The sequence below is a fragment of the Acipenser ruthenus genome, chromosome 8 (genome assembly GCF_902713425.1).
Source record: "Acipenser ruthenus chromosome 8, fAciRut3.2 maternal haplotype, whole genome shotgun sequence".
In the NCBI taxonomy this organism is placed as follows: Eukaryota; Metazoa; Chordata; class Actinopteri; order Acipenseriformes; family Acipenseridae; genus Acipenser; species Acipenser ruthenus.
This window is the reverse complement of record NC_081196.1, coordinates 42145064-42168275: the sequence shown is the minus strand read 5'-3', so window position 1 is coordinate 42168275 and position 23212 is coordinate 42145064. Positions and strand designations below refer to the sequence as shown.

Sequence of the window (23212 nt, the reverse complement as noted above, 5' to 3'; positions counted from 1 at the left end):
AATTTTTAAAAAATATGTAGCTTGCAACATTTGCAAACTTTAAGACATGTTTTTTTCAACAAAACATATGCATGTTCAAACCGTGTTGATATTTTATTTGTACCATAATAAAAACAGGAATGCAATTTTCTATATTTAATGTCCAGTACCTTTTTGTCAATTATTATCGCATACAGTGTAGAAGTCAGTGTAACAATATGGAAGATTAGAGAGGACTAGGGTCCAAGGTCGGTGTTATATCCAAATTTTTTTAGTGAGAAAGTCCTAGCAAGTTTGTGACTAAAAAAAACCAAAACAGAAAGAACCGCCATTGGTCGTATAGTATCCCACAATCCACTGCATAAAAACAGGCTAACTGATCTATAGAAATATTTTTGACTAATTACTTAGGAAACAAGATAATTTGCTTGTAAACATTTACTGATAAATGCTTATTGATCACTGCAATGCAAAAATATATTTTTATAATATTTAATATTTTATGCAAGTCTAACATTGTTTAGTTACATTATGCATTTTATTTACAGCTAACTTACCACTGTATACACATTCTATACCGTGAAATATATTTTAGCTGATGCATTTTAATTTAACATATCTTATTTTCTGTAAAATAAACCTAGTGTTACAACTGTGTTGCACGGGACAACAATTGTAAATAATACTGTGTTCCACTCTCATGCGCTTTTCTGGAAGCCTGTAAATTTCAATAGTATTAAAGTTCAGTGGCGTCTCCTCCTGCTTCCATTTCAGCTGTGCTCTGGCAACATAAACACGGGCACGGAACTGTACGTGCGACACGTGCGCTCCCGTGTTACTTGCACATTCACGGAAACGTGCCAAATATTAAATAACATGCTTCGATGCATTCCAGGTACCCTTCTTCATCTTCCTTAATAATATGTAAATGGGGGCAAATTATACTCCAAAAATGACAGTCATTTTATAAAATGCAATGGATGAGATGGTATTAAAACAGCTGGTTGAAAAATAATAAATTACAAAACTCAATAATATAAAAGTGATGAACAGGCTATCAATTATACATGAATGACGTTTTTCTTGCCATTGCTATTTAATTCAGCAGGCTTTTTTGTGTGTATCTGTGTGTGTGTGCGGTAAAATAATGTTGGGCTCACAGTTGTAAATAAAGTGATCTGATTTTTAGAAAACTAAATCACCAAACATATTAAAATGGACTCTATGAAAGGTTTAGTCTAGAGAGCACATGCTCCGTGGACAGCACATTATCAAATTCAGCAGGGGTGGGACTGGATGTGCAAGTCTCAAGGTGTCTACCAAGCAAGAAAAAACCTTGTCAATTACACTTTCTCCATAGTCTACAGGCAGTAATGACATAACATCTTGTCCCTCTGATCTGTCATGCTTCAAATTGACATGGCTTGAATTTATTAGTAGTTTTTAGGAGGTAACATTGATCTTAGATCGATTTCCATGGTCACCACCTGTGACATTTGTATCCTCTCTGCTTGTGTTGTTTACAGTACTTGTACTGCGAGTCCTTGCACCCAATTCAACTGCAAGGTGTGTCACTGTAAAATGGTGTACCAGTAACATTATCAAGCAAAATGCCTGCTGCTATATACTACAGTACCCCCCAAACTAATTAACTGTAAATATGTTTTCAGTGAACCTTGATACACATGTTGTGCTTTGATCTCTTTGTTGAACCTTTTATGATAAAACAAAACCAACAAAAACATGTTAAAGAACCCATAAAAATTACACTTTAAATAATTATTTGAATTTACCTTCTGAATAATGAGACAGTGTCAGCAGACTAACACACGACGCCCCAGCTCCCGATCCAAATATTGTTACTCTCTTGGGATCCCCTTTAAAAGTTTGAATATTTTCTTTGATCCATCTCAGAGCCTGGATTTGGTCAAGCAATCCATAGTTTCCTTTAGCAGCTTGGTCACCTGTGCTTAGAAAACCTAGACAAGGCAAACACACAATAGAATGAAACATAAATAAGAAAAACAAGTACTGACATGCATTCTCCGCCGCAACTCTATATATCATATTAGAAATATTAGGGTCATGAAAATGCTGACGGCAGCTTTAATGTTATACAGTTTCAAACCTGTAACTGTCATACATGATAATATAAGGGAATGCATATTGTTTGACAAATACAGCAGCGTGTATTAGTATTGAAATCATAAAGCTTCTTCATATCTGTAAATATTTCCTGTAAAACTATTAATCCATATCATCACGAGGTAAGATTAATAATCTGTTATGAAAATAAGAATGTATTTTCCATTGCAATAATATCAATGTAAAAAAATGAAGCATATAGCAAGGTAATTTTTTTCTTTTTTACTAACTCTCAATTACGAATCTTATTTGTCAACATACATTATGGGGGGGGGGAATCAATGGAACTGGCAATTTGAATTGTGTTTCTGCTATCCTTATAGCTGTTTTTAAAAACATACAAAAATGACTAAATAAACAACAATTCCTGTGTGCAATTACTTTATGATAACATTGCATACAATATCAGTTATCTTTATCACAGTTGTTGTTTGCTTTGTTATTTACCACTAGAAGGATAGGGGCACCATCATTAAAATGTAATGCTAGGATTCATAATATGATAGCAAGAAAACATACAAAGCAAAATACTCAGTAATTATCTATTTACAGTTTTACAGATAGAGTACACATGCACAGGTACAATATAAAAAATATCTTTGTGTTGACTTTTTTAAAAGAATACATAATGCCAACTTTTCACACTCAACCTTCCTGGGGAAAGGTTTGACATGAGCTGCTTCTGATCCTCAGTATACACATGAACCCAAACAAGTTGAAGATTTTTCTGAGCTCATTTAATCTCCTTGACAAATTACCAGAACATTTTATTATGCATTATACATATAAATCCCTACAATCTGGATTCTGGGAATTCAAGTAAATGATCCTTTACTTAGTAGAAAAAAATGGCTTCTATGTAACACTAGCAAGGGGTTTAAGTCTAATACATAAGATGCCACACAGAAATTCTCAATTTTAAACTTTCCCTACTGGGCTACTGGGTTCTTTTGCTTCAATATTAGATTGGTTTCCATAATACGTAATCATGGAGCTAAAAAAAAAAACACAGAATAATTGGTTCATAAAAAGATACCATAAGAGAAATTTCAAAAGGCTGTGGATATGTTCAGCAGCCATTGGAAATAGTTTTAGACCAGAAGGCAGTCAAATTGTACATTATTAAACTCAACCCAACCTTATTCATAATATTGACCCTACAGTAACATTACTCTAAACTTTACCTAACTCATGACCGTCAAACCTTCAGTTTCACATTTCTGACTATGTCTGGAACCCCAATACATGAATATTGATGACATATATGACCAGGCCAGGTTATGTAGATGATATTTCTATATACCTTGACAATATAGGCTACTATTTGGGCAGCAGCAGTGTGGAGTAGTGGTTAGGCCTCTGGACTCTTGACCGGAGGGTTGTGGGTTCAATACCAGGTGGGGGACACTGCTGCTGTACCCTTGAGCAAGGTACTTTACCTAGATTGCTCCAGTAAAAACCCAACTGTATAAATGGGTAATTGTATGTAAAAAAAAAATAATGTGGTATCTGTATCATGTGAAATAATGTATAATGTGATATCTTGTAACAATTGTAAGTCGCCCTGTATAAGGGCGTCTGCTAAGAAATAAATAATAATAATAATAATAATAATAATAATAATAATAATAATAATAATAATACTATTTGTTATCTTAATCAGTACAAGTTCACTAGAGTTGACTCACGGCATTACCCAATAAAGAAGAGTCAGTTATAAGAACACCAAAATAGGAGACACTGGTTACATGCAAGGCAAAAATGCACATCAAAGACTTTATTATGAAGTGATTATTAGTGGTTGGCACAAATTAGGTGATTAGCTTAGTCTCCACTCAACCTAGGAAACTGGTCTTTGGAGTATTGATATTAGGGCTTTTTTTAAAACAAATCAGAGGATTTGTAGAATATATTTGCAATTCAGATATGGCACAAGAATATTGTGTTTAATCCAAAGCTGCAAGCAGACATTGGATCAGGTTGCGTACCACTGGCACCTCGAGCAGTTCCTGAGGAAACTGGCAGAGGTGCTGGAGACAAAACATACGGGGAAAAAACAAGTCCCGAGGCTCTTGTAGGAAATAGATCCTGTTTGTCATGGAGGATAGAAGAGAGCTAAAGACAGCTGGTCAGGAGATTACAGCCTGCTCTCAGCAGGCACACACAGGCACTGGAGGAGGAGCCTTAACTGCAGACTTCAGCTCCCTGCTATCATTGTTAAAATGGCACTGTGTCTGCAGGCTGTGGAATGAAGTGCATAGAAACAGGAGCTCTGGACAAGACTCACAGGTGGAAGAAGCACTGGTTTATAAACCTGGTACTGGAAAGCAAACATTTGTAAAATAGAAAAAAAATGGTTTTAAACATACTCAAAAAATGTATGTCAAATACCTTTGGCCTTTTAGTCACTCGATATCTCTCTGTTTAGCAGGAGCTACTGTTTTATAATAAGGACAGCAAATGCTGTGAGGATACAGCGACACTCATTATTTTAACCCTGTTGGTAAGGAGGCTTTAGGAATACCATGAGACGCTGGCTGTGAACTGTCATCATGTTTTGTCAATTCGGCTCTATTACAGTGCCTTGCATAAGTTTTCACCCCCCTTGGACTTTTCCACATTTTGTAGTGTTAAAACCTGGAATTAAAATGGATTTAATTGGGATTTTTACCATTTGATTTACACAACATACTTAACACTTTGAAGGTGCAAAATATTTTTTATTGTGACACAAAAGTTAATTAAACAAAAAAAAAGACATTTGTTGGTTGCATAAGTATTCATCCTCCTGAGTCAATACTTGGTAGAAGCACCTTTGGCAGCAATTACAGCTGTGAGTCTTTTTGGGTAAGTCTCTACCAGCTGTGCACATCTGGATCCTGCAATTATTGCCCATTCTTCTTGGCAAAATTGCTCAAGCTCTGTCAAGTTGGATGGGGACCGTTGGTGAACAGCAATTTTCAAGTCTTGCCACAGATTCTCAATCGGATTGAGGTCTGGGCTTTGACTGGAGCATTCTAAGACATTCAGGTTCTTGTTTTTAAACCACTGTGTTTAGGGTCATTGTCCTGTTGGAAGGTGAACCTCCACCCCAGTCCCAGATCTCTTGCAGACTGAAACCAGTTTTCCTCTAGAATTTCCCTGTATTTGGCTCCATCCATCTTGCCCTCAATCCTGACCAGTTTCCCAGTCCCTGCCGATGAAAAGCATCCCCATAACATGATGCTGCCACCACCATGCTTCACCGTGGGGATGGTGTTCTCAGGGTGATGAGCAGTGTTGGCTTTGTGCCACACACAGCGTTTTGCGCTAAGGCCAAAAAGTTAAATTTTGGTCTCATCAGCCCAGAGAACCTGGTGTGTGTCTCCCACATACCTTTTGGCAAAATCCAAACGGGATTTGATATGGGTTTTTTTCTGCAATGGTTTTCTTTTCGCCACTCTTCCATAAAGCCCAGCTTTGTGGAGCGTCCGGGTTATAGTTGTCCCATGGACGGTTTCTCCCATCTCAGCTGTGGATCTCTCCAGCTCCTTCAGAGTTACCATTGGCCTCTTGGTTGCTTCTCTGACTAATGCCCTCCTTACCTGGTCAATGAGTTTTGGTGGACGGCCTTCTCTAGACAGAGCCGCGGTATATTCTTTCCATTTTTTAATAATGGATTTAGCGGTGCTCCAGGGGATGTTCAGTTTGGGATATTTTTTTATAACCCAACCCTGATTGGTGCTTCTCCAGAACTTTATCTCGGACTTGTTTTGATAGCTCCTTGGTCTTCATGATGCTGTTTGTTTAGATATGCTCTCTAACAAACTCTGGGGCCTTCCAGAAACAGGTGTATTTAATCTGAGATCATGTGTCACTTTAATTGCACACAGGTGGACTCCATTCAACTAATTATGTGACTTTTGAAGGCAATTGGTTGCACCAGAGCTTATTTAGGGGTGTCACAGCAAAGGGGGTGAATACTTATGCAATCAAGACTTTTCAATTTTTTATTTGTAAATAATTTTGAAAAATATGTAGATTTTTTTCCCCACTTCGACATTATGGACTATTTTGTGTAGATCAGTGACAAAAAAATCCTAATTAAATCAATTTTAATTCCAGGTTGTAACACTACAAAATGTGGAAAAGTCCAAGGGGGGTGAATACTTATGCAAGGCACTGTACAGTATACAAGTGCTGGATAGATCCACTGAGTTGCAATGTCCCATATAAAGCTAAAGTCGGTGGCGGCTCGTCAGGTGAGGCACTGCCTCCTCAATGCACTTATTTATTTATTTATTTATTTATACGTAACATGCCACAATAAATACATAGCTTTACCGCAGAGGCAGCTGTCCGATTCAAATCCACCACTCAGTTGCCACTGTACGTGGAGGCAGATGCGCTCTATTAGCCAATCATATTCTTCCATTTCTGCAGCTGGTCTAACTGGAATGCTGAGTAAAGCTGTTTAAGAAAGCCAAGGTTGACATGCCTCTCCTTCCCTTTTGACTGTTTTAGCCAATCACCAGACATGTGCCCTCCCACATCAATGACCTCGCATGCTAATACTAACGGGAGTGAAAGGAACAAAGTGCGGTTTAGAAGGACTTAGAGAATGCCTATAGATCAGTGGTTCCCTTGTGGCCTGTGAGTAAACTCCAGGTGGCCAGCAAATAACTCCCAAAATTCGGTTACACAGTTTTGCAGAAACTCATTTCTACACAATTTACTATTACTAAGCAACACAACAAACAGCTTTAACCATGTGATTATATATATATATATATATATATATATATATATATATATGTAGTCTGCATTTTTCTTTTATTACAGGAGTGTTTATAAGTTACAGCTCCCTTTGATGCAATACCAAGCATTGCCTTCAAAGCCGCCATTAACTGAAACAGCTTTTTAATGTGAAACAATTACTAAATAACTTACACATTATGAAGGCACATTCGTCTTTAGCCAAAAATAGCATCTCTTGCGCAGAAAACAAATGCTATTTGAAAACAGAGTTGGAAATTCAAGTATTTTATTTCTCCCACACAGAACAGTGAATATATAAAGATGAGTTTTTATACTGATAAAAAAGCACAACAACCACGCCTTTGGTTCACTGGCATGAACTTAATACAGATTGCTAACGGTTCAAAAGTGAATTATCACACACCCGCATGTAAGCAGAACATTATGCATTAGACCAGCAAGGTCAGGAATGACTGCTTTGAGGGGAGGGATTCTACATTTTAAGGATTTGTCAGAAGTTTTGTCTTTATATGCTGAAACCTGACTTATGATGCACATAGACAAGCCAGTGATTCTGACATCCCTGACATTTATTTGTCATTGTTACAGGCATCATTTTCAGTCTAAGATATGATGGACTGAACTGGAGTATTAAATGTATGTAAGCAAAAAGAAAATACAGCCCATGTGTCAACCTAACCCTTCTGTACCAATGCCAGTTGTTAGAATCAAGAGCTGCAAACAGCTACAAAAAAGTCACATTTATTAAACTGTAATTTTGGAAAACAATGAGAAATTGTGTGCAGGACCTTGCATATCACTGCTCTTTTTAATAATTTATTACTGCCTGTTTGGTTTACTTAAAAAAAAAAAAAAAAAAAAACAAGTATGGTTCTGATGGTGTGTTTACATACTTAGGCCTTAATGAAATAGTAGCACTTAAGGAAATTTAGCATTGATTGGGATCACTTTCAGATGTGTCATGGTAAATGATGTACTCCATTAATAGCAAGTCACACTGCAATAAAAGGGTTGAATATTCCCGTAAGAGCCAAGTGATTCTCTAGCCACCACTGGAAAATGTGGAGAATTTTTTTTTTCACCCAGCTGAGCTTCCACAAGATGGATGCTGTTCTTTTTTGGGGGCAAAGATCCTCTGGGACGTTCCGTACCCCAGATCCTAAAGGCACGTGTACATTATCAATTGCACCTGACATTTCTGTTTGACCAGATGCTGCTACTGTACTATAGCTCGGTAGGAAAGATGTGTTCTTGTGTCCTCTAAAACAAAGCAGCTATTATACCAGACAGTGCCTCGCTGAGGGAGTATTGGCTGATCCCCACACAGTGGCCTGAAGGACCTTGCAGTATAGAAATGAAGGACTGCAGCTGTGGCTTTTTTGGGGCCTAGGAAAAGATGGAAAAATGTCCTGTTTACAGAAATGAAATGAGTCATAGAGACTAGGACATGCACCTGGAAGACTGTGGGTATTTTGTATTTTTAAATAAACTACATTTTATATAAGGATTAAGGTACATTCATCTGTACATAATAAAGCTGTCATTCGTTTGTGGCTTTTTGGTAACATAAATCACAAGAGTGTCACCAAAAACCTGAGCTGGAATTACAGCCTGATATATACTGTAGGATGTGTTTTATTTGTTACAAAAGCTGTAAACAATTTGACAATCTTCTCTAGTTTTCTACAATGTCTCACATTTGTAAAAAAAAAAAAAAAGTGCATCGCTACAAACGTTTTTATTTATTTATTTATTAGAATTAATATTATTGTTACAGCTTTTTTAAAATTTGAATTTTTGAAATCTCGGGGGAAAAAAAGAAAAATGAGCACATTTTTCCAATTCTCACATAACAATATTGTGACAGTTGTAAAACGAGATTCTATTTTAAGGTGTGCATAATTCATGTGTAAAATGCCAGCTACATGCCTACTGTGGATGAATGTTTCTCTGGCTTTAGTTACAAGGTTTAGCAGTTTATGAAGGAAAGCCATTGTGAGGTAACAACAGTCCCCAGGTGGACAGAGTACTGTGACAAAGACCTCAGTCAACAGCTGGCACAGACTCTGGACTGAGCCAAACATTACATAGGGCAGAGTGATGCGTAACAGGTCTTGTCTTAGAGCTAGTAGAAGCACGGCTCAGCTGAAATGGGGAAAGAATAATGAGAGAAAAAGATGCAAATGGGAGGACTGTCGTCTATTTAATTATTGTAGGATTTAGGGCCTCGGCAGCACATTATTGATTGAGAACAACAAACTTAGTGGAAAAGGTGAATTATATTTTGTATTACTATTTTTAGCAACATATAAGGACTCTGATTGTGAGGAATCACAGGATCCACATCATCATGAGATTGCTGCAATTAAATGAGAGTTCTGAGGGCTGCTGGAAAATCTATCAAGTATAGTGACTATAAATGCATTAAAAGACACCCCAGTGATTTCGAGTAACAATGAGTTTCATGGTCTGGGCTAAATATAAGTTATCTAGGGTCCTGTTCATAACCTTTTAAGGAATCTTTTTGAAAAAAGTGTTTTAAAAATTAGACTAAACCCCTTTCAAAAACAGTTTCTTGAACTTCAAACTTGAATTAACAGAAACAGAATGATTCCTGGTGATAAATCTCCCTCCTGACCTGTGAGGGTGCTGTGTAAAGGGAACAGAGTGCCCGGGTCTTGGATGGCCAGACAATTCATTCCCAGTGTTAGGCGGAAGGTGGCCATCTAGAAAGGGGGTGGAGCTACGGGACACTAAATCATTGATCTGGAAGGAAAACGATGTGTCAGCTGTGGACTGGAGGAGCAGTTGCAATCGTTAACCAAGGGGGCATGATTGACGGTATAAAAAGGGACGTAGCAAAGTGATCTGTTCCTTTGTTATGGTTAACGCTAACCGGAAGGATTACCGTCTTGTGAATCATTAGTGTTTTGTTTGTTTTTGTCGTGTCTGATTGTACTTGTTTGTTATTTAGACGGCTAACACGATCCGGAGCTGTCAATACAGGCCAGCACAAAACCCAGACAGCACTGCAATTTGTTTCATGATAAATTGTATTTGCACCACGAACACTACTCACTTTGGACTGGTGACTGTGTTTGTATACTGTGGGTGTATTAAGACTGTGTTTATTGTTTCGGGACTGAACCCCAGGGTTAAACTGAGTATTATTTACTGTTTGTCATCAGACTTTGGATTATAAATAAAATCCCCTTGCACCTGGATTATTGTTATTGATCACCACATCACTCCTGCACCTGCACACTGCGAACCACTTTGCCACACAGTACCATGAGTCTTGTACTTCTTGATAATAGAAACAATACTTGGAATTGGGATACTAAAATGCTTGGAAATCTTCTTGTATTCTTCTCCAACTTTATGACAATAAATCATTTTCTGCCTAAAGTCTTCAGATAGCTCTTTACTTTTTCCCATCTTGACTTATTGGTAATGACAATAATCATCCTATGCATAACCCTTTTATACTCTCTAAGAATGCTCACCTACAATCCAGCATTTTCTAGACTTTTCTAGAATTAGGTTCTGCATTATCATATTGAATTATGTATTATTAATTTAATTATTAATAATAAAGAATTGTTTTTTAGATGTAAAACATTGCCGCTTGGTTTTTACTTTCTTGAACATCAAGTCTAAAATGAATTAAGGATACAATTGAGCCATCCTGAGTGTGCGACCCACCCAGTCTCTGTGGACAACAAACAAGTGGACTGGTTTGTCTTTTACTCAACATGGTTGATGACTAAACAGAGACTATTTTCTTTTATATTCTATGCCGTTTTGGGTCAGCACCTATATGAAAGATTTGTGAACTTGGGCTGTGCACGAATGACTTTTTCACTCAAGATATAGCCACGGCTGGCAATGGAACATGAAACAAGCAATGTGATTGGTCGAGCAAGGTTTCAGCCTTGTCACATAATTTAAAGTAACAGTAGCTTCAAATTCTGATTGTTAATCTTGGATTTTATTTCAACTGCTCGGACAATTCTCCTACCTGCTGTACTCGTAAAATGTTCTTTAGGCGTCCACTTGCAAAAAGTTTAGTTTAATTTGTTCAGTGGTACGTCTTGATTATTGTTCTGATTGTGGATTTTGGTATTCCATATTTGTTTGATACTGCTCTGTAGCCATTTTCTTTGTTGTTGTTTGCAATGAATGCTTTTCTTAAACATGAATCCAACTTTTTTGTCTTGACCAGCAAAAAGTTTACAAACTCCATTTCTGACCCCATGTCCTTGTTTCTTTTTTCAGGTAGACACTATCAATACCTTTTAGAATTTTGAATGCTTGAATCAGAGCACCGCGTAGTCTTCTTTGTTCAAGACTGAATAGATTCAATTTTTTTAGCCTGTCTGCATATGACATGCCTTTTAAACCCGGAATAATTCTGTTCGCTCTTCTTTGCACTCTTTCTAGAGCAGCAATATCCTTTTTCTAGCGAGGTGACCAGAACTGAACACAATATTCTAGATGAGGTCTTACTAATGTATTGTAAAGTTTTAACATTACTTCCCATGACTTAATTTCAATACTTTTCATTATATATCCAAGCATTTTGTTGGCCTTTTTTATAGCTTCCCCACATTGTCTAGATGCAGACATTTCCGAGTCAACATAAACTCCTAGGTCTTTTTCATAGATTCCTTCTTCAATTTCAGTATCTCCCATATGGTATTTATAATGCCCATTTTTATTGCCTGCGTGCAGTACCTTACAGTTTTCTGTATTAAATGTCATTTGCCACGTGTCTGCCCAGTTATGAATGCTGTCTAGATCATTTTGAATGACCTTTGCTGCTGAAACAGTGTTTGCCACTCCTCCTATTTTAGTGTCGTCTGTAAATTTAACAAGTTTGCTTACTATACCAGAATTCATTAATGCAGATTAGGAAGAGCAGAGGACCTAATACTGATCCTTGTGGTACTCCACTGGTTACCTCGCTCCATTTTGAGGTTTCTCCTCTAATCAGTACTTTCTGTTTTCTACATGTTAACCACTCCCTAATCCATATGAATGCATTTCCTTGAATCTCTACTGCATTCAGTTTGAGAATTAATCTTTTAATAGATTTCTGGAAATCTAAATAAACCATGTCATATGCTTTGCAATTATCCATTGTCAATGTTGTATCCTTGAAAAATTCAAGCAGGTTAGTTAGACATGATCTCTCTTTCCTAAAACCATGCTGGCTGTCTCCCAGGATACTATTACCATATAGGTAATTTTCAATTTTGGATTTTATTATACTTTCCATAAGTTTACATATAATAGAAGTCAGACTTATTGTTCTGTAGTTACCTGGTTCGGTTTTATCTCCCTTTTTGTGGATCGGTATTATGTTTGCAATTCTCCAGTCTGTCGGTACAACCCCTGTGTCAAGAGACTGTTGCATGATCTTGGTTAGTGGTTTGTAAATAACTTCTTTCATTTCTTTGAGTACTATTGGGAAGATCTCATCCAGTCCAGGGGATTTGCTTATTTTAAGAGCTCCTAGTCCCTTTAACACGTGTGCCTCTGTTATGCTAAAGTTATTTAAAACTGGATAGGAACAGGTCGACATGTGGGGCATGTTGTCTGTATGCTCCTTTGTAAAAACTTGTGAAAAATAATCATTTAATATATTTGCCATTTGTATCTATTAGACATTTTACCTACTCCTTGAATGTTCTTTTGCTGTTATAATATTGGAAAATATTTTTGGAATTGGTTTTAGCCCCCTTAGCAATGCTCATTTCTATCTCCCTCTTAGCCTTTTTAACTTCCTTTTTGACTTGCATTTGTAATTCCAAGTACTCTTTCTGTGTACTTTGTTCTTGGTCCCCTTTAAACGCTCTGTAAAGTGCCTTTTTTCTCTGAATATATATTTTTAATTGATCTATTAACCCTTTGCGGTCCATTTCTTCAGTGCGTCTCAGGCGCGTCAGGTCCAATTTATTTTCGCACGGGCTGTTTAAAAGTATTTTTTTTCACAGTAAAACAGGTTTAAAAGGCACTGCATATCAACAGGACACTCAGTACTGCATCTCCAGTCCCACCCCACCCCTTGTTTGCTGTTTTTTTCACATACCTCTTGATAGTAGTGCATACTGATAAATCATCTCTTGATCACTCGTTTTATCACCAAACTCCTCAATAAATGCGATCCAAGTCATTATTTTATTACTATAAAATCTAAAAAAAGCTCTGCAAATGTCTGTGATATTCTTTGAGCGCTGGATGCAGAAGCAGCTATCTTGTTTGTTTATGTCAGTGTTATCTATGTGATGCCGGGGCTATCTGTATTCATGAGATACGCCCCTTTTTTTTCGGCTTCTCTTGGCTCCTATCGATCTCACTCGGCCATTGAATGGTTTTCTCGGCTTTTTCAGGAGAAAAAACAACTAGAGACCTGTTTTTTGCGTCTTTTTGATGATGTCGGACAGGGTCCGACATTGGACTGGAAAGGGAAAATTGCAGTGTCGGACCAGGTCCGACATAGGACCACAAAGGGTTAAACCATTTTGGCCATTTTGTTTTAGATTTTGATTTGTCTGCTTTTGGGATGTAATTGTTTCGCATCTCTAGTACTACATTTTGGAAAAAAAAGCCATCCTTTTTCTGTAGATGTTTTCTCCATTTTACCCCAGTCTACTTCTGTTAGTCTTTGTTTCATTCCTTCATAGTTTGCCTTTTTAAAATTGTCGTTACTTTTGGGGTTTTAAAAAAACACTTCAAATGAGACCATGTTGTGATCTGAGTTTTCCAATGGTTCTCTGACCTTGGTTTTAGTTATTCTGTCTTCGTTATTTGAAAAGACTAAATCAAGGCATGCCTCCCCTCTAGTCGGTGCCTTGACAAATTGCGTTAGGAAGCAGTCATTTGTCATTTCTACCATTTTAATTTTGTCTGTCTTGCACCCCACCGGGTTTTCCCATTTTATATGGGGGAAAAATTATTATCGATAATCATTGTCTGTTACCGAATATGATACGTTTGTGTGCATATATATATATAATACATAGATGAAGGCCATATTTGCATCCTGAGCCATTTGAAAAAAAGACATAATACCACAGTAGTGATGTCAAAAAGTGATAATTCCTCTAAAGGAAAATATACTTGAACTTTGACCCATTCAACTCCTCGAGATCATCACTTTCAATTCAAACACAAAACATTTTCAATCACTCGACAAAACCCACAGTACAGAAATGTTCATTAATGATCAACAAAATGAGAATACGTTTAAAAAAAAATGATGTAAAGCTGGTACATTCATATCAGAGGAACAGGAAATTAAAACAAGGTAATGGCAATCATCAAAATAAAGATGAAGCACTAACAGATAACACCACAAAATGTCTGTACAGCACTGAAACACTAAGTCTAAAGAAAAAACACCTGTACTGCTGGACCTCGTCTTCTTTAATATTAACATCACAAGGGTATCCATGTATTATAAAAAATAATAGATGGGCATCTTCAGTGAGTTACAGTAAAATAACTTAATCTCAGGTTTCTGAGATATGACGTCCCAGAAGCCCTAGAAGAAATCATTTTCCTGTAACTCACTGAAGCCCATCTATTTATATATAGAAAGGGTTAGAAACTAACAATATTGTGCTACTAGTCCAAAGTCCAAAGTGTTTGTAGCACCTGTTATCAGTCATTCAGAATGATATCCCATAAACCAAGAACCATAGCAGACTTCAACACTTTTGGTTCACAAGTTTCAAAAGGACTAGTACCTTTTGAAACTTGGTTGTCCTGATGTAAACTTACTAGTCCTTATGTGAAGTGCCTAAGTTGGAATCAAAGTGAAGTGCATAAATTGGGTCCCTAAAAATAGGCTTACATTTTATTTTGCTACAAAATAAACACTGTTAGATTTACATTTTTTTTTAACAACGCACCTTTGTAAACGCTCGATCGATCAATCACCTGTTTGCATCTTGTTACTGAGCGACTAACTGTACTGTGTGCTGAGAAACTGACACTGACAGCACCAGGCAGGATGACAGAGGAAAACATTCTCTCAGCCGTGTCACCTTGCCGACCATGAAGCTCCACCTGAAACTAACACCGATGACACAAGTAAAATGTTTATTTTGTTGTACATACATGTGCTGCTATTTACAAAAATTCTGGCTGGCTATGAATTACTGTCTACAATCATTAATGTACTCACGTACACATGCGGTCTTCACTAATTTAAAGACAGTACGTTTCACTGTAGCACTTGGGATGAAATTGTGGCAATTTATTATTTTTTTTTAATTAGCAGTGGGAGAAAACCGCTTCAACGAGTACCTTGATTAAAGCCTGGTTTTCAAACGAACTGATAATCGCTCACCAGTATTGGTATAAGAAAAGTGTGTTTTAAAAGTAATTTCAGCTTCCAATCACTTAAAATATGCTGCCGATAATGTAAACAACACCAAGCTACAAAGAGCGAATCCCAAGCTTTAAACATGTTACTGTTTATAGATAAGAACTCAACTTTATCATGACAACGTTTTAAGCAACATACTACGATAATGTTCATTATGGTAATTGTTTGTTTATTAGTTTTAAAATGTTTAGTAAAACGTGACCTGTTGTTTGACCTTGTTAATACAACCAGCCCCCTTTGCTAATGACATCTTCATTCAGGGACGTAACCCAGTATAAATCAACACATTTTTGTAAAATGACTTTACACTTACTTCAAAAAATGCAACGTGTTTCTGTAAATTCATCCCGCACAGAGGGAGAACACAAACATAAAATGTCATTAAGTGGGGTTGGCATTGCTGGGGAGATGAAGGGAGGTTTCAGTTCCAAGTTTTCTAAGCATTATTTGTGAATACTTATTCACCATTGCTACACCCCGTTAGAAAATTGACTTCCCTGCATTTTTTTAACGCAAGACTGAACTTGAGAGTATAGAGAGTATATGTGTACATTTGTTTTAAGTACTTGCCCAAAGGACTACTGATACACAGACATCAACTAGTCCTCATCAGATTTCATTCGCCTCAGGCGAGCGTGAGTTTCTAACCCTGTATATACTTATTTAATTTGTTAGATAGATACATCAGGGTACCCTGCCTTGGGGGGAAAAAAAGTTGAAAGTAATAAAGCGTATGTAATCATTACTTTTTTGGGGTTAAAAAATAAATCAGCAAGAACTGTATATGAAGATCACAGCCGGGGGTTACGGTGATACACCATCTGTGGTTGGAATGTGAACAGTTGATCAGCAGCAGGTAGGAAGTGATCAAACAACGTTTGAAATGATTATAAAGATTGTCATTGCTGTCTGTGTCAAATGGGAAGATGGTAAAGAAAAGACTGTACAGTGTGCCACATTCACATTTTTATTTACATTTTTTTCTGCTGAAACTGTTCAGCTGATATTTGTGAATCGCAATTTAGAACTTGCATGAAATCGGAAAGCATTTTTTTTTGTTGTTGAGTAGCAATAGTCTTTTGAGTTTGGCAACAATGGTCTATTTGAAACATGTATAGTCCCTAACATGATCAGATAATCCCTTAGCAACAGCCCTGGCAATCCATGAAACCTTCAGTTTTTTTTTTGTTATTGCAAGCACTTAAGTCTTGAGTCTACACTGGTTTAAGTACATGCTTTGAAGCAAAAAAAAGGGTTTTATTGGGTTATGGGCTCCATTTTACTGAAATGGGAGAAAATATAGCTTTAGGTGGACATTTTCTTTTATAGAATATAGCAATTTATCAAAGCCTTCAGAAAAAAGTATTCCCTTTGGTGTACACTATTTCTACTTGAAAAAGTGTCCGGCTAACAGGAACCAGATTATGATAGTCCCTGATGTAATTACTGTGCTGTCTAAAGAGAATTCAAAAGAATATTTGACAGTGACTCAGCGACACTTAGACCAAAACCTGGGCTGCGTTCAATAGGCACTGCCATGGTGCTATGTAACATAAGTTAGCTCTTATTGCACAGTGTGTTACAAAGAGAGGCCTTTTAAGGTGACGGAAAACATAGCACTAGTGTTGTTTTTGGATGAATTTATGGAAGATTGTGCAGAAAATCTGCTGTTTAATGCCTCTATTGCACTTGCATCGAGAGCCACCACCATGGCTTTAGCGGCAGTGAATTCAAACACATGCAAGAGTCCTGTACGGAGAGCATTGTTCCTCATTACTGTGATTGTTGCATAGTGCATGTTTTATTTACAGGTGGAGTTTATGTTTGCAATTAAGATGTTTCTAAGTATTGTTGTACAGCAAAATAAAATAATTTTAAAAACTGTTCAAAAATAGAACAATTTAATTTTCCAACAATTATTCAACCCAGTAACATTTTTATACAGCAAAAAAAAAAAAAAAAAAAAGAAATTATTTCTTCAACGATTCTTTGAATGCATCTGTGAATGACATAGGCAGTTAGTTCCTTTGTTTTGCAACCTTCTGCATTTCCGTGAGCTCCTGCATCTGCCTTTTCTGTTCCTCTGCAAAGTCTTACAGATGAAGTACTACTGTTTGTTTGTTTTTTCTCTCCAGTACGATTTAAGTTTTATAGTACATATATAATTTTGTTCATAATGTGCTCTTGGTCTGATAGAAATGTAACACTGCAAATGTACCTAATTTTATAGTAATCTTATTCTAACATCACCTTCTTGCCAGGAAAAGAACAAATGCAATTTGTTATGAAAATCAAAATTGTTACATAACATTCTAGGCAGGGCATCATTGAGCCCTCAGATGATTTAATCAAAACATTTATGTATGCCACAAAAACAGCATATCTTTCAACACAGCAGACCCCTAAAGAGGTCCAGGAAACATTATTTCACCCAGTGGTACACTGTTAGTGTGGTCTAGGAATATCCACTCAACACAAAAGGCCGGTCCCAGTCTTAGGTATGCCCCAATATATAATTGTGTATGTCATATAGCCATATAATAATAATAATAATAATAATAATAATAATAATAATAATAATCTTTATTTTTATATAACGCCTTTCATAGTGGACCGCCATCACAAAGAGCTTTACAAGATAGGAGACTAGCGTGTGTGAACTATGCATCATTTGCAGTGTCACTTACAACAACGTCTCACACAAAAGACGCAGCACAAGGAGGTTAAGTGACTTGCTCAGGGTCACAAAATGAGTCAGTGGCTGAGCTGGGATTTGAACCGGGGACCTCCTAGTTACAAGCCTGTCTCTTTAACCACTGGACCACACAGCCTCCTGTAAAGGCACATTCATCAATTAGATCAAGTAGTGCTGTCTTTATATTAGAAGACTGTAACTGAACAACAAAGTAAGTCCAGTAAAGAGTGAGTATTTAATCAGAACATGCAGTATTTGTTTACTCATTTACAGTATCTAATATCCAGTATTATGCTTTTTGTCATACCATGGTTGGCTGTTGAAAATTTAATGTACTGTACATGCTATCCATCATTGTTTTGTCCAAAACATCAGATAAAGTGATGAAGCATACTAAAATGTACTGAATGTACATTTTAGTTTTATTTCAGGTATTGTAGCATGCTCCTTTGTGGCTTATGTGATCAAAGAATATGAAAGGCAACAACTATGCTCTTCAATCCATCTGCTTATTGTAATGCTGAAAAAAGTCATTATGTAAAATGTATAGATGCTTGGAGACCCCTTTAGGACATTCATTTCTCAAAAGTGTTTGCTTATTTATGCAACATCTTGGTGTAGACATGCTATAAATTATTATTTGATACTTAACAACAGATACAACCCTACTATTACATTCCATTCTATGTTCTACCCTTAGGTACATAACACCACAGTATATTAATGCAAATCACCCAATTACACTGTTTAATTTAAATTGCAGAGGAGCACATATTTAGAATGGCTTCAGGGGCTAATGCACTTCTTGTGCGAGTACATTTTTACTCTGTATTAAAGTAGAAATTACAGTATGGGTTAATAACTTTATTTAACAAAATATTCCCTCTTTTGATTGAAATGCAGTGGTATGTGAACATCTAACTACAAGGCTTTTACAGTTTCTATAACATTCCCCAGTGGATGCCTCCTGCATGATAAGTCCCTTGTTTCCATGCAGAGGTAAAGTATTTCTGGCCAATGAAAAGGTATTTAGAAAAAGTATTCTTCCACCCAATTCACACCACGAGATCACAAGAATCCGTGCAAGAAAAGTGCTTGACTGAAAGGGTTATTAACATTCTTAATACACAGCATTTGTTCAGCACCCTCATCCCAAGCATCCCTGTAACAAGCAGCCTTATTTGCCTATTGTGCCCTTTAGACAGGTAAGCATTTAATGTAACTTTTTTGATATTAGTAAGTCATAAAAAATAAAATAAAGGAAAGAGGTTCCCGACTGGCGGGAGCCTTCTTGGCTATAGGAGAGGGGGCAGCCTCGAAGGCTGGCTGTTCAGCAACCTCAGGAACCAGAAAACATTCAAGATAGACTGGCTTGGAGGAGCTCACAACTCTGCGGAGGCTCTGCGGAGCGGCAGTCGTGTAGGAGGACTAGGCTTTGCGCTTAAGAACCTAGAAAAGTAATGACAGAAGAGGAAGCAGGAAATAGAGCCCAGTCTCAGTTTGAGGAAGATAAAAAGCAGGAGCTGCTAAAGAATAGAGTGTGTGTGTGTGTGGCCGGGGGTCCCCACTGACTCACACGGTGAGAACCCCCCCTCGACACAGTCGTGGATGGCGGCAGCCATAGAGATTACAGAAGTGAGCCTCACTTACCCCCAAAGGTTTTACTTACAGGACAAAAGAATGGGTAGAGTGAAACTATTTACCTGCTGCACAGTGGAGAGGACCCCCCCACTAGTGGGGGAAACTTCTGGTGGACCAGGCGGATCAGGTAGCCCCCACTAGGGGCAGGCTAACAATTTTTTGGGGAGCTGCAGCAATATCAGAAAAGGATGTGCGTATGTAGGATTCTACTACTGAGGACGACCAGTGCCTTAGGCTCTTAATTAGATGCTGGTTAATGTTGGTGTTTGCTGCTGAGGTGGCTGCTCTGATTCTAAAGGAGTGAGGAGTGTAGAACTGAGGAAAAAAGTCCTGCTTTGAAGAGGAGAAAGGCGAGGTGAGTTGAGAATCAATGCCTTGTAACTACTGCACGGGAGGAGTGATGAACAGCAGATCCGTCATGAGGAAAGGCTTCTTGCTGTAGATGTGTCTGGACATGGAGGTGTAGGGACATAATGTTGAACTGATCTTCGACAGTTGTATAAATTGACCCTGATGAAGCTGATCTGTCTTGGAGATGCGGAGTATAATTAGGAAATAAGAACCTGGAACTACGGAGATGTTGCTGGAACGGAGGGAAGTGACGCTGGAAAGAGATGGGACTGTATATTTGGACCATCTGAGGAATACAAAGAAAGCAGTTAAGTACTGATTTCCATGAGGAGATCGTCAAAGGGGTTGAAACAGCCTTTTCGCAAGATTGACACAAGCAAGAGTAGAATATCCGAAGATATGTGAAGCCGAGATGGGGAAATAAGAGCGGAGCTCTTAGATATGCCGCGGTGCATCAGACGGATTGCTGGAATGGCCAGAAGAATCAGAGAGAATACTGACGTAAGACGGTAATAGAACTGGATTCTGGAGATGTAAGACTTGCTTGTAGAAGCGGAGAGGTGTAGAATGTCTCGTGCATGGACGATAAAGGCTATGATCCAGTCTTGATTAAATGGAACTAGCTGAATTTGTTTTTTTGCGCAGAAAGAGGAGAAAGAAGACCAGCCTGTAGAGTAGGATGATCTTGTTGATGGAGCTAGGGCAGCGGACATGTAATTTCTAGCCGATTGAAGAAGGTTGAAGAGAGGAGAGCTCACAGGAACACTAGATGCTGGTATTGCGGAACTTGGAGAGGTGCTGGAGCTGCTGCGGGAACCAACTGCTGAAATCTGGTGACCTGTAGGTGAGAAAGAGCATCAGCTGCATTATTATGTGAAATGGGAATGTAACGGGCTTGAATGAGGAAATTAAAAGACACTGAAATCCAAATGAGGCGATGTAGTAACTGCATTATAAGGGGAGAGGAAGATCTTCCTTTATTGATGATATGGACTGTAGATTTATTGTCACTGAAGAACATGATAGATTTTATTGACCATCGGTGGTCCCAGATATGAGCAGCTGTGACAATAGAATATAATTCCAGAAGAGCTGTAGCTTTGAGGTGGGGAGAAAGATTCTGAATTTCGGGGGCCATTCAGTAGAGAACCATTCGGTCCCTAGGTAACCCCCAAATCCTAAGAATGAAGCATCAGTAAAGAGATTCAAATCATGAGGAGCTGAAATCAGGTCTTCATAGAATAAGGATAGCCTGTGTAAGTGACGAATTAAAAGTAGCCCACATCTTAATATCCTTTCATGTTTCGGCTGATATATTGATGTGGGAGCCGAGATGTTTTGCTGTGGTTGATAGATGCAGAAGACGAGATAAGAAAGTCCTGCCCTGTGGAATGATGTGGATAGCGTAGTTAAAATGCCTAAGAAGGGACAGGAGGTTGTGCTTTGTGATGGAAGCTGAAACTTGAAAGGTGTTGATTAGATGGTGAATGTGGTCTAGTTTGGATGGAGGAAGACGAGCTTCGAATTTCAAAGTGTCGAGAGTAATACAGAGGAATTCGATGGCATTGACTGGACCGATGGTTTTATCCTCGGAAAGCGGGACACCGATTGTTGAAAATAAGGATTTTAGGTTAGACATTGCTTGAGCTGGAGGGTCTGAAGGAGGAGATATAAGCAGGAAGTCATCGAAGAGATGCAGAAGGAATGGAACGCGTTGAGAGTTAAGAAGTAACCAGCAGAGAGCTTTGGGCTACTGCGGCAGCCGAATGTGAGTTGTTTTGCAAAGTAGAAGTTGCGTTGCCAGCAGATCCTGAAAAGGTGACGGAGAGAGGGATGAATGGGCATTACTTTAAAACCATCTGAGATATCGGCTTTGGCTAGCCATGAGCCTGGCGTCTGATATTGTAATATAGTGGAGAGAAAACTAATGGTGGGATATGAGTGCATTAATACTGCTTGTTGACTTGCCGCGGGGTGCAGAAAGATCAATAATCAATCTCTTCTTGCCTGAAAGCTTTTGAGTAGCAATGCCGATAGGATTGATTCTGTAGATAGTAAAGGGGATGAGCAGGAAAAGGACCGACCATGAAGTATTTATCAACCTCATCTTGAATTTGAGAGCTGACGATTGAGGGTTCGTTGATGGCAGAACGAAGGTTATCAGAGATGAAAGGTAAACAATGGAGCGTGAAAAGACTGGTAGAAAATCCATTAGTCAAGCCATCAATCAAGTAGGAGACGAACTGTTGGTCTGGATGATTACTGAGGGCTTGAGCCAGCGCAGGTATGTTGATGGGGGCGAACACGGTGAGCAATGTTGAATCTGGAAAAAAAGAGTGAATGTAATTTAGAAAAAAACAGGGCAGATGACCTTTGAATGGGCGTCGCCACAAAAACTGCTGTTTTTAATAGGCAGGCATCGTTATTGAAGTTGCTGCATATTTGTCTAGGTCCAGAAAAGGAGATGGGACGCCCATATCGATCCCTGGCTGTAGAGCGATCTCAGGAGAAGCAAGTTGGTGAAGACGGTGGGGTAGGCAGAGCACAATACATCCCTTCTTACTGAAAATGCTGTGACAAATTCTCAGCAAACGAGGATCACATGATTTTAAAGTGACAGATAAGTATCCACAGTCAACAACACAGTGATCCATGAACTCAGAAATAGCAAGGAGAATGTAGACAAGATTAACCCTTAGCGGTCCTATGTTGGACCCTGTCCGACATCATCAAAAAGACGTAAAGCACAGGACTCTATAGTCGTTTTTTCTCCGGAAAAAGCCGAGAAAACCATTCAATGGCCAGGTGAGACCGATAAGAGCCAAGAGAGGCCGAAAAAAAAGGGGTGCGGATCTGAGCAATACAGATAACCCCGGCACCACAGAGATAACACGGACATAAACAAACAAGATAGCTGCTTCCGCATCCAGCGCTCAAAGAATATCACGGACATTTGCAGAGCTTTTTGAGATGTTATAGTAATAAAATAATGACTTGGATTGCATTATTGAGGAGTTTGGTGATAAAACGAGTGATCAGGAGATGATTTATCAGTATGCATGACTTTGAAGAAGTATGTGAAAAATACAGCGAACAAGGGGTGGGGTGGGGCTGGAGATGCAGTACTGAGTGTCCTGTTAATATGCAGTGCCTTTTAAACCTTTTAAATACTTTTAAACAGCGTGTGTAAAATAAACAGCACGTGTGAAAATAAATTGGACCAGATGTGCCTGAGACACGCTGAA

General features: G+C 38.1%; 1 protein-coding gene across 3 annotated transcripts in view; it reads right to left on the bottom strand.

Moving 5' to 3' along the window:
• LOC117407485 (neuroligin-4, X-linked) overlaps window positions 1-23212 on the bottom strand; it is an 84806-nt gene that overhangs the window by 20292 nt on the left and 41302 nt on the right. For all 3 annotated transcript variants that reach the window (XM_034012573.3, XM_034012574.3, XM_059029018.1), the window contains one exon: window positions 1773-1958. In XM_034012573.3, coding sequence (XP_033868464.1) covers window positions 1773-1958 — 186 coding nt within the window. The remainder of the gene's footprint in view (window positions 1-1772; window positions 1959-23212) is intronic.